The 14,507-nt window shown below is 49.4% G+C and overlaps 1 protein-coding gene across 1 annotated transcript; it reads right to left on the bottom strand.

Annotated features, from left to right (window-relative positions):
- Nucleotides 1–645: 645 nt before the first annotated feature.
- DL89DRAFT_221403 (cytochrome P450) lies at nt 646–2,142 on the bottom strand (the record flags this gene model as incomplete). The annotated part of the gene is made up of 1 exon (XM_040884517.1): nt 646–2,142. The coding sequence occupies one exon, from the start codon at nt 2,140–2,142 to the stop codon at nt 646–648; it is 1,497 nt and encodes a 498-aa protein (XP_040745294.1).
- Nucleotides 2,143–14,507: the final 12,365 nt, after the last annotated feature.

Genomic DNA, 14,507 nt, shown 5'->3' with positions numbered 1-14,507 from the left:
TAGCGCGAATTCTGAACAAGCCGTTAAGCGATGGCATTGCAATCCAGAGATGTGCGAGCGGTGTGACCATGTCAGCAATAGAGATTGACAGAGTCAAGGGATATATATTGATGAAGAAAGCTAAAGAGAAGTAGGAAGGGAGATGCGAGCGCAAAGGTTTTACACCATCGCTCAGGTGGCAGAGCCAAAAATAAAATAAAATAAACAACAGGATGAAAAACTATGTAGTTCACGGTAGTCGGATCTTGAGATTCTAGCGTTTGTGGCCACTACAATAACAGCGTGTTACCCTAGTTTTTTGATCTTGTGCGGCATCTGACCTCATGTGTAAGAGTTTACAGAGCAAGTCACCCAAACTTGCTTTGAGGTTTAGTAGTCTTATTATTTAACCAATTATAAGGGTTCTAGCGGATGGTAGGACACTTTTTGGACTATAAAATCTTGTATATAGGTAAAGACAGTGTGTCCAGTGATCACAGCCATCCTTGTGTGATATGTACCAGCTCTGTTTGTGGAATATAATGCCCATGCAGATACTTAGATTCCCGCTGTTCCTTGACCAACCAGCATCACAGCCTCGTGCACGGTATGTTTATATTACCAAACACAGTAAAAAGTTGTGACAGCCCCTTTAATGAAGGCGACTTAGCTGCTGTGCTTAGTCACAACGATATTGCAATCACGGTCTGGGTGCCATGGCCCGGCCGTGAGCCTGTGCCTGCGCGGCATGGGGATCGGGTTTCCGTTGTCATCGAGTCTGTCGGGCCCAAACAGCGAGCCCTCGGGCAGCTCAAGGTCGTAGTCCTTGAGAAGGTTTGCCAGGATGGTGAACATTTCCATATAGGCCAAGTTCCGTCCAGGGCAGATGCGCACACCGGTACTGAATGTCATGACATTCTGCTTCAGATCTGGGCTATCAATGAACCGCTCTGGCGTGAAGCGCTTTGGGTTGGCCCAGACGCTGGTGTGGTGGTTCAGCCCAGCCACGCTGGCACAAACCACTGTGCCTGCTGGCAAGAAATGGCCCTGGAACCGAGCCCCTCCTGCAGGCACAATGCGAGGCAAAGTAGTCCCGGACACAGCCCTGATGCGCAGCACTTCGTAGATGCAAGCCTCCAGGTAAGGCAAACTGGCGCGGCTCTCGGCATAGGTAACCAAGTGGTCGGGCGAAAAGGCTGCACGCACCTCCGCCGTGGCGCGCTGGTAGCACTCGGGGTAAAGCATCATAAAATGGACGAACCAGGTCATGGTCAGCGACGTTGTATCCGTTCCCGCGATCAAGAAGCTGACGTTTTCAGCTGTGATCTCATCGGCCGATAGCTTCATCTTCGAATCTGGGTCTTCAGCGTCAATAAGCGCCTGCAGAATATCCTTTGGGTGTCCCTTTCCAGCCTGTACCATCTGGCGGCGTCCGTCGATGATTTGGTTGTTGAAGTCGATGAATGCTTGGTGGCTCTTAGTCAATGCCGCGGTCAGCAGATTCATTGGGTACCGCCGGGCAAATGGCAATAGTTGCGTGCGGATAGCAAGCTTGATAGTGTTGTCGACCCACTGGATTATCTTCGAGTCGTTGTTCGCCAGCGCGTGGAACTGCTGGCCAAACCCAAGAGCGCTGATGACGTCGAAAGTTGCTAGGGAAAAGTCCTGACTAAAGTTGATGACTGCTTTGCCGTCGCCCTGGTCCACCTGCCTGTTCCATTTCTTCTTGATCTCGCCAATTCCGCACTCCAGCACCGTTGACTCCATCTGCGCAAGATATCCATGCGTGAACATGGGTCCAAACTGCCTGCGCCGCATGTTGCTGACCTCAGGCTCAGAGGTGGAGAACATGGTTTCACCAACCTGTGCAAAGAAGCTGTAGACCTTTTTGTTTTTGCGGAACGCGTGCGAGCCAAGCACCCGCCGGCAATCGGCAGGGTTTGATAACACAATGACGCCGGGGCCAACTGCGTAGATATCGCCATACTTGTCATAGTATTCTTCAGCCATGTCCGCTTGGTATCCGCGTGCTGCTCGCGACCTATACATGAGTATTGTGAACCTCGCCGACAGGTCTCCGGGGATACGACTTTCAAGCGAAAAGAACATCCGATAGACAAGATATACCGCTAATGACACTGCCGAGACGAGTCCCAGGGCCATCATCTGCGAAACCTCATAATCAGCAAATGCTTTGTTGATAATGTTTACAACTACCATACTCGTCGCATAAAGAAAATACGTCTATTTAAAAGTGGGTTAAGGTCAGAGAAGAAAGGAAGAATAGGCGGCCTGTTTTATATCTGAGCATTCTGCAAACATGGGGTCTTTTTGCGGAGGAATAAGCAACGGTATCTGGAGAAGCTTTTTTTTTCTCGTTCAAGCGGAGCATCATTCTTGGCACTCGGCTTCACTCACAGTTATCTGCCGAAAGGCAGCCGTATGCGGTGGTATTTTATGCCAAGGAGGGGTTTCATGTGCAGCTGCGTGACAGGGCATGTTGGGCGCACATGCCCGGATTTTCCATCTTTGGGAGTGTCGGCTCCAAGGCAGTGCGAGAGCGATTTACACAGCTCGTTCTGCTGGTAAATCCGGATATCAGAGCAGCATCATCGCATTTGACTGTACAGCGGACTATGGGGCAACACAGTCGCCCGTGGTCGCACATACAGTGTTCTGCTTGCATTTAAAGAGACATATCAGTGTATAAAAGTGATGTCATCGGCCAACATATGGCAAATTTTACCACCACTGTATTCGCTACCAAAAGAATGTTGCAGGTCTAGAGCACACAGTAGGTGGTGTAGGGCAAGAGAAAAAAAGAAACGATAAATACACATTCATATGTGGTGCCAAGTGCCTTTCTTCTGTCAGCACTCATCGTAGCCCACAAAATATACTTAAATAAGACGGTACGTGCCTATTACGACCTCGGTCAAATGTCAGGGAAGAAGATACTAGGTAGCGTGTTCTCCTAGTGATGACAATAAGAGTACTGATGAAACCAAAAGCGTTCACAAAAATATATTGGAAAAACTAGGAGGAATCCCCGCTGCTAGGAGCCAGCAAGGGGTATTTAAGCAAGCGCCGAGTGCGCATACTGAGCCCTCATCTAAGCTGCGTACGGCCTTGGATAAAGCTGCACTACTCCCAGTGAGTAAACCGCCTTGGGTGAGTCGGAACCACCCTAGCGGCATGACACATTATGTATTTTCGTTATTAATTTTTCGCTCCTTTTTCCTCTTGCCCCACACCACCCACCGTGTAATGGGTAAAAAGTGTTGTAGGTCTAAAGCACACGGTGGGTGGTGTAGGGCAAAAGAAAAATAAGAAACGAGTAGCGAAAGATACCTTATATATGAGTATGTGTGTAGTTTTCGTGTAGCGCGGATTCTGAATAAACTGTCATGTTATGGTATCTTAATCCAGAAATATGCGAGCGTTGTGAGCGTATCAGCAATAGAAAGTGACAAAGTTAAGGAACATACATTGATGAAGAAAGCTAAAGAGAAGTAGGAAAGGAGAAGCGAGCAAAAAGGCTTTATACCATCGCTCAGGTGACAGCCAAAAAGAAGAAAAAAGAAAAAAGAACAGGATAAAAAACTATGTAGTTCACTGTAATCGGATCTTGAGATTCTAACATCAACGCCGCAGCCTATAATAATCGGATCTTGCTGTGCCAAAACACCCTGTCTAAGCATTGGCTCGAATAGTTTGCGGTGCATATCGCTGACTTTGGGTGATGTATTTGAGACCATATTTTTATCGATAGTTTCAAACACTTGGTACCTACTCATTTGAGAAGGAAAAAGAATGGTACCAAGTATGCACTTGCAATTGGCAGGATCGGGAATCGCCACAGCGTTGAGGCTAGAGAAGTCAGTATCGCCAAAACAATAATAATTGTCTTCGCACCTGTCACCACGATATCCAGGAGCAGTTATAGTCCTCTCGTAGTAGGATGTAAAGCGAGCAAGGAGGTGACCAAGGAATTAACTGCCAAAGGAGAAGAATAGAGTGAAGATTACATAGCCTACAAAAAACTGCCGCTGTCGCTGTGACTGTACAAGTGGATAGCAAATTTTCCAACTCAAAAGCCGAAATGATACCCATAGCCAGCGTTAGAAATGGGTTGATGGAATGGGGCAGAGGAATGGGGCGTATGCTTTCCGATGAGAGAGTTTCAGTTTGGGCTATGGGCTCGCATCATTTTATATTCATGAGGTTGGGGTTACTGATATAAAACAAATGAATATGAAAAATACATAGAAACATAGAATGCAGTCCGTCATAGCACTACAATGCCATTTACTTTTGTACAATGTCATTTGAGAGCGCACAGATATTAATGCTGATCGACACTAGCGACGATAGTGGTAATTTTCTGACCTGGTACTTAGACTTGACCTGAGCTGGCTTGCAGCTGATTCGATTCATCTTGATGATAGCCATGTAGATTACATGATGCATAGGCAATAATGAGAGATAAGCATGAATGCGTTATATATAGCCATCATGAGATATCTATGATGTCATTGAAGGACCATCTTGCTGTTAATATCACATTAACTGAATGTCTGCTGCTGTAGGTCATTGTGCTTTTGGCCACCAGTATTGCCATTATTAACAATATAAGTATCAATGTCACGAATATGTAATTGGCGGGCACTTGGCAATTGCCACTTTAATATAATAGCTCACTACAGTTGAGCGTTGGTTGACATGTTGAATATTATTCCAAAGCGCCATCTCAAGTTTGCACTGCAATCAAATGGCCCACCAGCATACCCCTTTGTCCTCCCTTACTCTGTGCCAATATTATTATTATCCTTTATAGCTATGAATTTTTCAAGCCTGACATTCATCCTCGCATTCTCTGCGAGCACCTTAGCGGCACTGCTGCCTGATGATGTGATATCCTGTCCAGCTGGATACCACATAATTTGTACAAGCAAGCGGGTGTGCCACTGCGTTCCCAATTAGCGCCATTATTATAAACCAGTTTAAATAAATTGTTGGCATGGTACTAGTGTAGCTGGGTCGATAAAAACGGTTCAAGTAGCCTAGAAATAGCAGCTGGATCCTGCACTACCCGTGGACCCACTTGTGCCCGACCATGATAATCTGATCCCAAGTATTATGATCCATACTGGAGACATTATCAACAAAAAGAGGGAGCACATATGCACGGTGCCAATTTCTAGCTGCCGAAAATGCACATGTGGTAATGTTTCTGACAACCACCCTCCCGTTTTTGTGGTTAAAAATAGGGACCGTGCTAGATGAAAATAATTCCCACCCTGCCTTCTTCACAGCGGTCGTCAACCATGTGCCTGCAGGATATATTGGACAATCATTGCAGTTTCTGATTGCGGACATAATTTGGAGGGACCGCTTTGGACGATCCCCCTTGTCACATTTGCTATCAGCTCCTTGAGTGAATGACCTTTCACATCCTCCCTACTTGCGAAAGGAGTATTCAGCAGCTGGTATTGCTTCTAACACGTGTATGCTCTTTGCAAAGAAGACATGGCAAGCCTTAGGAAACTAGGATATAAAGCGTGGAGCTGAGCCCGCACCATACATCATTCATCAACACATCATCTTTCCTATCCTCTAGCCCTCGCAATGAACTTCGCTGCCCTCTCTGCTCTTATCGTCTCTGCCGCCGCTGTTGTCTCGGCCGGCGTTATCGAGCCCAAATACCAGTGCCCGCCGCCCCTGAAGTGGGCCTGCCCCGAGCCCAGGATTTGCGGCTGCTACTACGTCGGATAAACCTGCCGAGGTGATCCATTGCTAGACATTGATCACAAGCAAATTGGTTTAATAAATTACATTCTCATGTATTGGATTATATTGCAACCGGACATGATTGGGTCTGCAGCTGGTTCTACATCCGAAGGAGCGTGAGGAAAAACACATGTAGTCTGTAACCCGACACCAAGTGTCATGTGCCGAGGGGTTGTCAAGTTGGAACCTGGCTCGTTCTGGGAATGGGAGGTCGATCAACCACGCACTGCGGAGATGGAAACAAAAACATGTATGGCCGACACTCCGTCCACCCCATATATCCCTGGCTGCTAAACTGATTGGCTCGCTTCTCCATCTGCTGGATGTGGATTATCCTCGAGACAATTCCGAGCACAAATAACTGTGGGAACCAGCACATTCCCATTTTCGAGCACTCCACAGACACGCAGCCAAAGGAATGCACATAGGGGGCATGCAGCCCAGACCTTGGCACTGCAGAGCGTGGTATGTTCTCTCACGGCTGCAGCTACTCCAGAGATCTGCACTGCAGAATCTACTTCTGCCCATATAAACAGTTTTTTGACAAAGAGCGTGTAAGATTGCATCTGGCATATCGGGGCATCAGTTTTATCCCAAAAAAGGAATATTCACTGCATTAGCCAAAAGTAAAATGTATGAAGAGGGGTAGACGGAATTGCTCTATGACCAGCGTCTGCGAGAGACAGGTATATAATGCTACGACTGAGCGGACTATCCAATTCACCATTATCATTGCTTCGTATATTTTTCGACTAGCCTAGCTTTTTCTTTCGCCATGAAGTCATTTGCCATCGTCATTGCCGTAGTTCTCGCGTCCGCCGCATCCGCTGCTGTCGTCGCGCCCCGTGCTGCCTGCCCTCCTGGGTGGTATCAGGAATGCACGGGACCCCACCAGTGCAAGTGCTATCCTCGCTAAGAGCACACCAGAGATTCAATTATTCTCCTTTTTTGTTTGCTCTTGTTGTGTCTCGGGTACGATACACTTGGATAGACAGCCTCCTGCAACTGTCTAGAACACGTTTACTTTTCGAGCACCTTTCCACGACGTATATTGAACGTATGAAATATGCTGTATGAAAGAAGGAAGGAGGAATCACCAGGTGAAAGGGCAGGTGCCCGTCTAAGTAGTGGCGCCGGTCGCCCAGAATAGTATGGCCGGCCATTGTGGCCTAAAGGTCTTGATCCATGGGTTCCTAAGATCATAAGGATTTGGAACCACATCTCTCTCCGCTCAGCTTGGAGCCTTGGCTCGCGTAGTCAGGAACCGGCTTAATGCGCTCAGGATTCCTTTTCTCTGCGTAGGGTTGCACGTCTCTGCATAGGCCGCGATGATTGTCGGGTCTACGAAGTGTTTGATGGGTTCCCATGAGTCTTCATTATCTGATTGGCCCCGCCAGTGCACCTTGAACTGCCACTGCCTGTGGCGTTGGCGATGCCCGTGGATGTAATCGATCTCCTGGTGACCGTCTTGCGGTGCTGGGTCGTCCTCCAGATGGACTAAGTGTTTTGGTGGGACCCGCCGGGTTGGTGGTTCTGGCGCATCGTAGCCCTCTGCCTTGGTTAATTCGACTGCACCACTCGGGGTCACTTTATGGACAATGAATGGTCCTTCGAACTTGGGGGCTCCCTTGGGTGGTTGCGGCATGATGCGTGCCAAGACCTTGTCTCCGGGTCGGTATACTGCTAGCGGTCGCGAGTTGTCAAATGTCGTCTTCAGGCGCGCTTGGTACTCCGATAGGTTACGTGCGACTGTCGGGTGAATCACTGCATCTCTAAAATGAGCTAGCTGTTGGATAGTGAGTTCATCTGTCAGTTGGTTTTGTTGTCTCGTAAGAATGTGCGGGGATAGCAGGTCGCGGCCGAACATCGCCATTGCTGGAGTCATTCCAATAGCGCGGTGGAATCGGGCATTACATGCGTACTGGACCAGTGGCAAGTGGGCATCCCATTCGGTCATTGCGCTAAGGCCCATGGCTTGAAGACGTTCCTTGCAAATGCGAACTGCTCGTTCGGCTAATCCGTTCGCTGATGGGTTATATGGCGTTGTTCTCCTGTGCTCAATCCCTGTGGCCTGTGTTAGGAACTCGAGTGTTGCATTCACGAATTCACGACCATTGTCCGACTGTATGACTTTCGGGAAACCAAAGGATGAGCCTATGTGGATGAGTACTCTTGCTACTGATACCGCCGTCTTATCTGGTAGTGGATATAAGAACATGTACCGTGTGAATACATCCACTCCAACGAAAATGAAAGTATTGCCTGCCTCAGTTATCCGCATTGGGCCCGCAAGGTCAACGGCAATATGGTCCATCGGTCGCTTCGCTGTGACTGGTATCAGGGGCTGCGGCCTTGGGTTCTTTGCTGAGAATGCCTGACATATCTTACACCGGTCTGCTGTGTCCTTACACTCCTTCTCTAATGTAGGCCAATCGTAGCCATCGCCCCGTACTGCTGCAGCCATTGTTGCGCCTTTGAAGTGACCCAATGCGTGCGCCTGCCGTATGATCTCCTCGCGTAGTTCACGTGGTGGCATGGCAGTAATGGTGTCTGTCATCAGTGCTGTGACATCTGTTGATCCGAAACCATTCACTCCCCTGGTGGTCCCGTGGAGCTCCTCTAAGCATGGGACTGCCGTTAGTGATGTGACTGGTGCCAGCTGTTCGAAGAGTAGCTGTGCAATACGCATGCCCCGGTGGATGCGGAATGGCTGAGTTGTGGTATTGATCATAAGCACAATGATCTCACCACGGTATGATGAGTCCACTACTCCTGCTGCGATGTCTATGCCCTTTGAGGCTAGTCCGGATCGTGGAGCGATGCGGGTGTAGCAAGATGGGGGTATCTCCAGGAATAGACCCGTGGGTACCTTACAGCGTTGCAGTGGGGGAATGGTGGTATCCTGAGCTGCTGATATATCCCACCCAGCATCTCCAATATGCCGTCTCGTTGGTAATGCGATATCCGGGTATCTCTGGAAAGCACGCACTGTAAAGGCAGAGGATGTGTGTATCGCTGCTACCGTTGTGTTTGCGAAGAGGCGAGAGAGGGCATCCGGGAGTATGTTCAATATGCCGGCACGGTGCTCGAGCCTAAAATTAAACTCCTGCAGTATGGTATACCACCTGGCAAGCATGGGCGTAAGTTCGTGTTGCGAGTGTAACCATGTCAGTGCTGCGTGGTCAGTTATCGCAGTGAAATATCGGCCGTAAAGGAACTCACGAAAACGGGTAAGTGCAAACACAAGGCTCAGTAGCTCTCGCTGCGTGATGGGGTAACGCTGTTGGCTCGGGGACAATGCCTTGGCTTGGAAACTGATAAACCGCTTCTGTCCCGCTGGTGTTTGCTGGTATAGTACCGCCCCAATACCTCTGTCAGATGCGTCCGCTGCCACGAATAGTGGCCACTCGGGGTGAGGGTGGAACAAGGCTACCGACTGGGCAATAGCTTGTTTAACTATGGTCACAGTGTGCTTGTACTCAGGCGTAAGCGCTAGTTTATCTCTGCCTTTCCCTGTGCGCAGGTCGTCGAGTGGTGGCAGAAGTCGGTGCAAGAATGGTATATGCTCACGGATATAGTTGACAGTGCCCAAAAATGAACGTAGCTCTGTGCGCGTCGTTGGCAACGGCCAATCAAGTAACGCTTGAACACGGTTTGGGTCAGATTTGCGGCCGTCACCAGAGACTATGAAACCAAGAAGTTTGACCGACTGCTGGGCAAAATGACACTTGTCAATGTTCAGTGGTAGTAGTGCCGATGTGAGTAATGCTACCACCTGACGCACATGATCAATGTGAGATGTAAGGTCTGGTGAGAATATAACGATATCGTCAATATATGCACGTGCGAATGTGCATCTGCGCAATAACCGTGAAATGACGCGCTGAAATTGGGCTGGCAAGTTCTTTAACCCAAAAGGTGCTCGTGCGAATACATACTGCTCACCGGCCCAAGTGAACGCCGTTTTTGGCTGGTCAGCCTCAGCGACAGGGAAACGATGATATGCCTGTGTCAAGTCAAGGGTGGTGAACAATGTACTGCCTGCCAGATCTTGAAAGATCTCCTGTGGTGTGGGCAGTGGGAACACATCGTCACGTGTTAGCTGGTTCAATGCCCTGAAATCAACAACTCCACGTTTTCCCGTCAATCGCCCCTGCAGGTCCTTCTTCGGCACGAGGAACAGCATCGAGTTGGAGGTGCATCCGGGTGGTGCTTGGACAATGACCCTATCTGTTAACCATGCTGTCACCTGCGCATCACAAATTGCCGATTCGGCTGGTGCAAAGCGTGGCTGCCGTCGCTGGTTGTGTGGGTTGACAGTCGTCGGTATATGTACCACTGCATCAGGTAGTGGGCACGGTTGTGACCGATCGAACCTAGCATTGGCCTCCAGTTCATTAGCGAGTGCAGCTTTGACTTTGACAGCAGTCTCAGAGAGCGGCATCGGTTCTGGATCCGGAATGTCTGGTAATTCTGATGCTATCAGCGGGTGGTCGCCTCTGTCCTTTGTGACCGCCATCAGCTCCTGTAATCCATAGGTACTGATAACATCCCGGCCGATAATGACTGGTGGTGAGCAGGAGCCTGGTAGGACCTCGACCATGAGTGCGATGGTATGCTGAGTTGTCTGCAGTGTGATATTGGTAGTGCCGAGTCGTGGAACACTTGACTCGGCCACAGCCAAAACGATGGTGCCACTGGCTGGGGCAATCTCACAGGACAGCTCTTCCGCTAGTGCTCTCGTGATGCATGTATGTCGTGCGCCTGTGTCAAGTAAACCCTGTGTGTGGACCTGTGCTGAATGCCCTACTAGTGTGATGGGGATGATATATGGATCCAGCTTGGTTATAGTTGGCAATGGAGGTGTTACCCTATCCGCTGTAGCTACTTCAACATCAATCATGAACAGGTCGATGGAGTCGTCGTCGCTGGCATAGTCCACATAATCCTCCTGTGCCTCTGTATCGCCCACATCTGACTCGTTATCATCCAGGTCATCGCCAGAATCTGTCCGTAGAGTCTCGCTAGTGCTGATGTCCATGTGCTTTACATGTACATGCCTGGGTGTCGTCGGGTCATTGCGAGGTCGCTGGTTAGTGGTCCTGGTGCGATTGGGTGCATTTGGGCGGGGCGTCCTTGCTGCGGCACTCTGTTCTGGGGTCGGCATATGCTGGCCAATCCGACCTTGGTTTTGTTTGTACTGGGTCATATACGTGGACTGGTATGTGTGACGCTGCTTCCATTCCTGGCCAGCGCGTCCATGTCCAAGCATAAGAGCAAAGTCGGTCTCGGACTCCATGACAAACTTGTAGATCTGTGAGAGGTCCTGGGCATCAGCGGGTCGGGCATTCATAAAGTTGAGTGTTAGTCCACGTAGCTGCAATGGTAGGGCCTCCAAGAAGAGCTGAATGGTGCCTGGTTGCGAAGCACGGTATAATGCTGTCAGGCGCAGTTTCTCAAATTCATCAATGAAATCAGCGAATGGCTGGTAAATGTCCAATCGTAGCTGTCTGATGACCTCCTGTGCATATGTGGGTGTCAGCATTGTCGGGGATGTCTCTAGCAGTCGCAGTTTAGTATCATCCCATGAGCGTGCCGGGTTAGTCCGTAAGGCATCGAGGAACCTGCGCTGTGTCGTGGGTTTCAGGCCAACCAGAATGGCACGTGCGCCCCAGAACTGTAGCGGGTAGTTATTACTGAGCAGGATTGTCTCGATTTCCGTTAGGTAGTCAATGGGGTCGCTCACAAAGTTCCTATCAGTAGGTTTCATTGATGGCAACTTATCAGGCAATTTGCGACGGTTCGCATCAGGATCGAATGGGAGGACCTGGTTCAGGTCACCAACTGCAAAACCACCAAGGAGTGCACCTGTTGCCCGGAGTGGGGACTTGTGCTGACCAGTGGGTAGCGGGCTCGAAAATGGATTGGATCTGTCATCCATAATCACACCATCACTAAAGTGGGTTGGCTGGCTCGGGTGAAAAGGCGGGGCCTGGGCTGGGGTGTACCATGTATCCGGTTTGTTCCCAGCTTGTCCTGAAAATCCCTCAACACCACCCGAGTTCATACGGTCTGGGGATGCATAGTGCACAAAGTGCAGACGATGGGCCCCACGATGGTAATCTTGGTAGTTGACTTGGCGGTCACGCTGGTTGTTGCGGGAGGGAGTGCCACGTACATTGCTTGCAGCTTGATTGTCAGCAGCATCGTGCTTGTAGTTACGGACATCATCGGACTGTCCTCGGTTGCCGTTGCGGTAGGTTGCTGGGCGTGCTGCCGCTAGTGGACTGGGTGGGGTAGGGGCAGTTTCATCCACAATGTGCGTACGGGTCTCTGTAATGTCCGGAGGCTTAGTGTTATTGTCGACCTCATTGGGCTTAGCATCTCTGCGAAAGTCATCCAGTGCCTCCGTAATTTGCTGGTGGGTGGCGTCGGTCACTACTCGTATCGCTCCATCCATGGTATCCCTGACATGGCCTACCTCGCTCTCCGCTCTTGCCGTACGCTCCACAAGCAATGACACTTGAGTCACTAGCTGCGATATCTGGCTAGAGTTTGTTGCTAGCATCTGCTGCATATCGCTGATGCGGTGAGTAAGCTGTGCAATATTCGCAGTGGTCTTAGCAGACTCGACATTCAGCGCCTGAATCTCAGTGGTGTTCATACCAGTCTGCTCTTCTAGGGCCATCATGTGCTCCCTTGATGTCGTCGCGAGTTTCTTAATGCTGTTTTCAAGGTCGTCGAGGTCCTCGCCAGTCTTACGGCGCCAGTTGGTCAATGCTCGAGAGTGTTCATCAACCCTATCTGCCGTACGCTGCATGTCTCCAGCCATCTGGCCTAAAGCCAAATTCATCTTATGGACCTTCTCAGCCGCAGGTACCTCATCGTTGAGTGGGAAAATGAATGATTCGAGCTCCTCAGTGTCCGGTACTTGGGCTTCAGGGACAGTTGCTGTTGGGCGCAAGCGGTGGTGGCTAGCCTGGCCACGTTGCTTGTGACTGGTGTTTGGGTGATCAGTCATAGGAATAGCAAAGGGAAAATGCCAAAAGCAAAATAAAGAGAAAAAATAAAATAAAATAAGCAGTATGCTTCCTCCGGTACTCGGTAAGTAGGGGGAAGGTGAAAAAATATGTTGTGTCTCGGGTACGATACACTTGGATAGACAGCCTCCTGCAACTGTCTAGAACACGTTTACTTTTCGAGCACCTTTCCACGACGTATATTGAACGTATGAAATATGCTGTATGAAAGAAGGAAGGAGGAATCACCAGGTGAAAGGGCAGGTGCCCGTCTAAGTAGTGGCGCCGGTCGCCCAGAATAGTATGGCCGGCCATTGTGGCCTAAAGGTCTTGATCCATGGGTTCCTAAGATCATAAGGATTTGGAACCACAGCTCTTAATAAATCGTGAACCCATCGCCGATGCATCGCAAAATGATTATTGTACACATTTTGGTCAATGTTGAGATTGCCGATACACCAACTACTCTACTACATGAAGTCCGTTAAAAGGGAGGAGCCTCGGAACGGGGGACCGTCCACAAATTGATTTTCGTTCTCAAGGCAACGGAATTCAGAGACATGTGTCCGATAGAAAACAAATGGGGCCGGGTATATGCGGCCAAGACATCTATTGTTAGATTCACCTATCGACGCCGGCAATACATTTACATCTCTTCCTGTAAATTGTACCTAGAGCAAATCCAAACCTCGGACATTCTCACGATACACCGAGACCAGAAGGGACTGCCAAATTCGAGACCTTCCCATGAGCGTTTGGCAAAATTGCTTTGCTTCAGTATGAGAGCACTTGTTTGCTGCTTCGCAGGATATAAAAGGGCACGCGTGCTTCACAGACAACAAACAATTGTATCGTCAAGAATTCCTTCGAGTTCCCCACATAGCCAAATGTATCTCAAGACCGTCGTCCTTCTTCTCGTCTCTGCTGCTGTCGCCTCGGCCGATCTTGCGCCCAGGGCCAGATGCCCTCCTCGGTTCTACTGGTCGTGCGTGGATGGCATCTGCGGCTGTGTCGCCGTCGGCACTGGATAAGGCAGTCCCATGCCATTGTACTGCCACATATATGTGCTGCACCTGTCCACCATTATTTCAGCTCTAGCGCCTTTTATTATATTGAAAAATATATTCAGGAGTTGAAAAAATGCCATGAATATGCTGCTGAGATACGTGCCTGAACGGCGACTGATGATATCGGATTGAAAGTAGGACTAGACAGCCCTTGCTCATGCGCATTCGTCACAGCGAAAAATATGACTGTTGAGAGTAATGGCCGCTGCTGCCATATATCTGGAAAGGGAGTTGTGTGATGTGAGACAGGTGGTGGCAAGGCTTGACGCTATTTCATCATAACTGCGTGTTTGTGGAAAGTAATCATAACTCAACACCATGAATATGTGCGAGTGCAAAAATCGCCAAAATGGACTTGCTGATTAGGCATCGGAACCACCCCAGCACCAAAGACGACCGAAAGAATGCATCAGATGAGCCAGGATGCAACCGACTACGACTATCGGAACTGTACATCGTATTTTAGCAACTGCACGGATAAAGTGTTCCACATGACACACTGCCGCCAGGGCGATCAGCGGTCGTGGCCTCACTGACAATAGCCCACATTACAGAAACACCCACCAAATAAGAGTGTATGTAGTAGGCTGATGATATGTGTTCTTGGCAGTGTCAAAGATTGGAAATATAACTAGGGGATGGGAGTGCCATT

This window comes from Linderina pennispora (genome assembly GCF_002104995.1).
Source record: "Linderina pennispora strain ATCC 12442 chromosome Unknown DL89scaffold_3, whole genome shotgun sequence".
Classification (NCBI taxonomy): domain Eukaryota; kingdom Fungi; phylum Kickxellomycota; class Kickxellomycetes; order Kickxellales; family Kickxellaceae; genus Linderina; species Linderina pennispora.
Note: the sequence above shows the minus strand (reverse complement) of the source record. Positions and strands in the feature narration are given on the sequence as shown.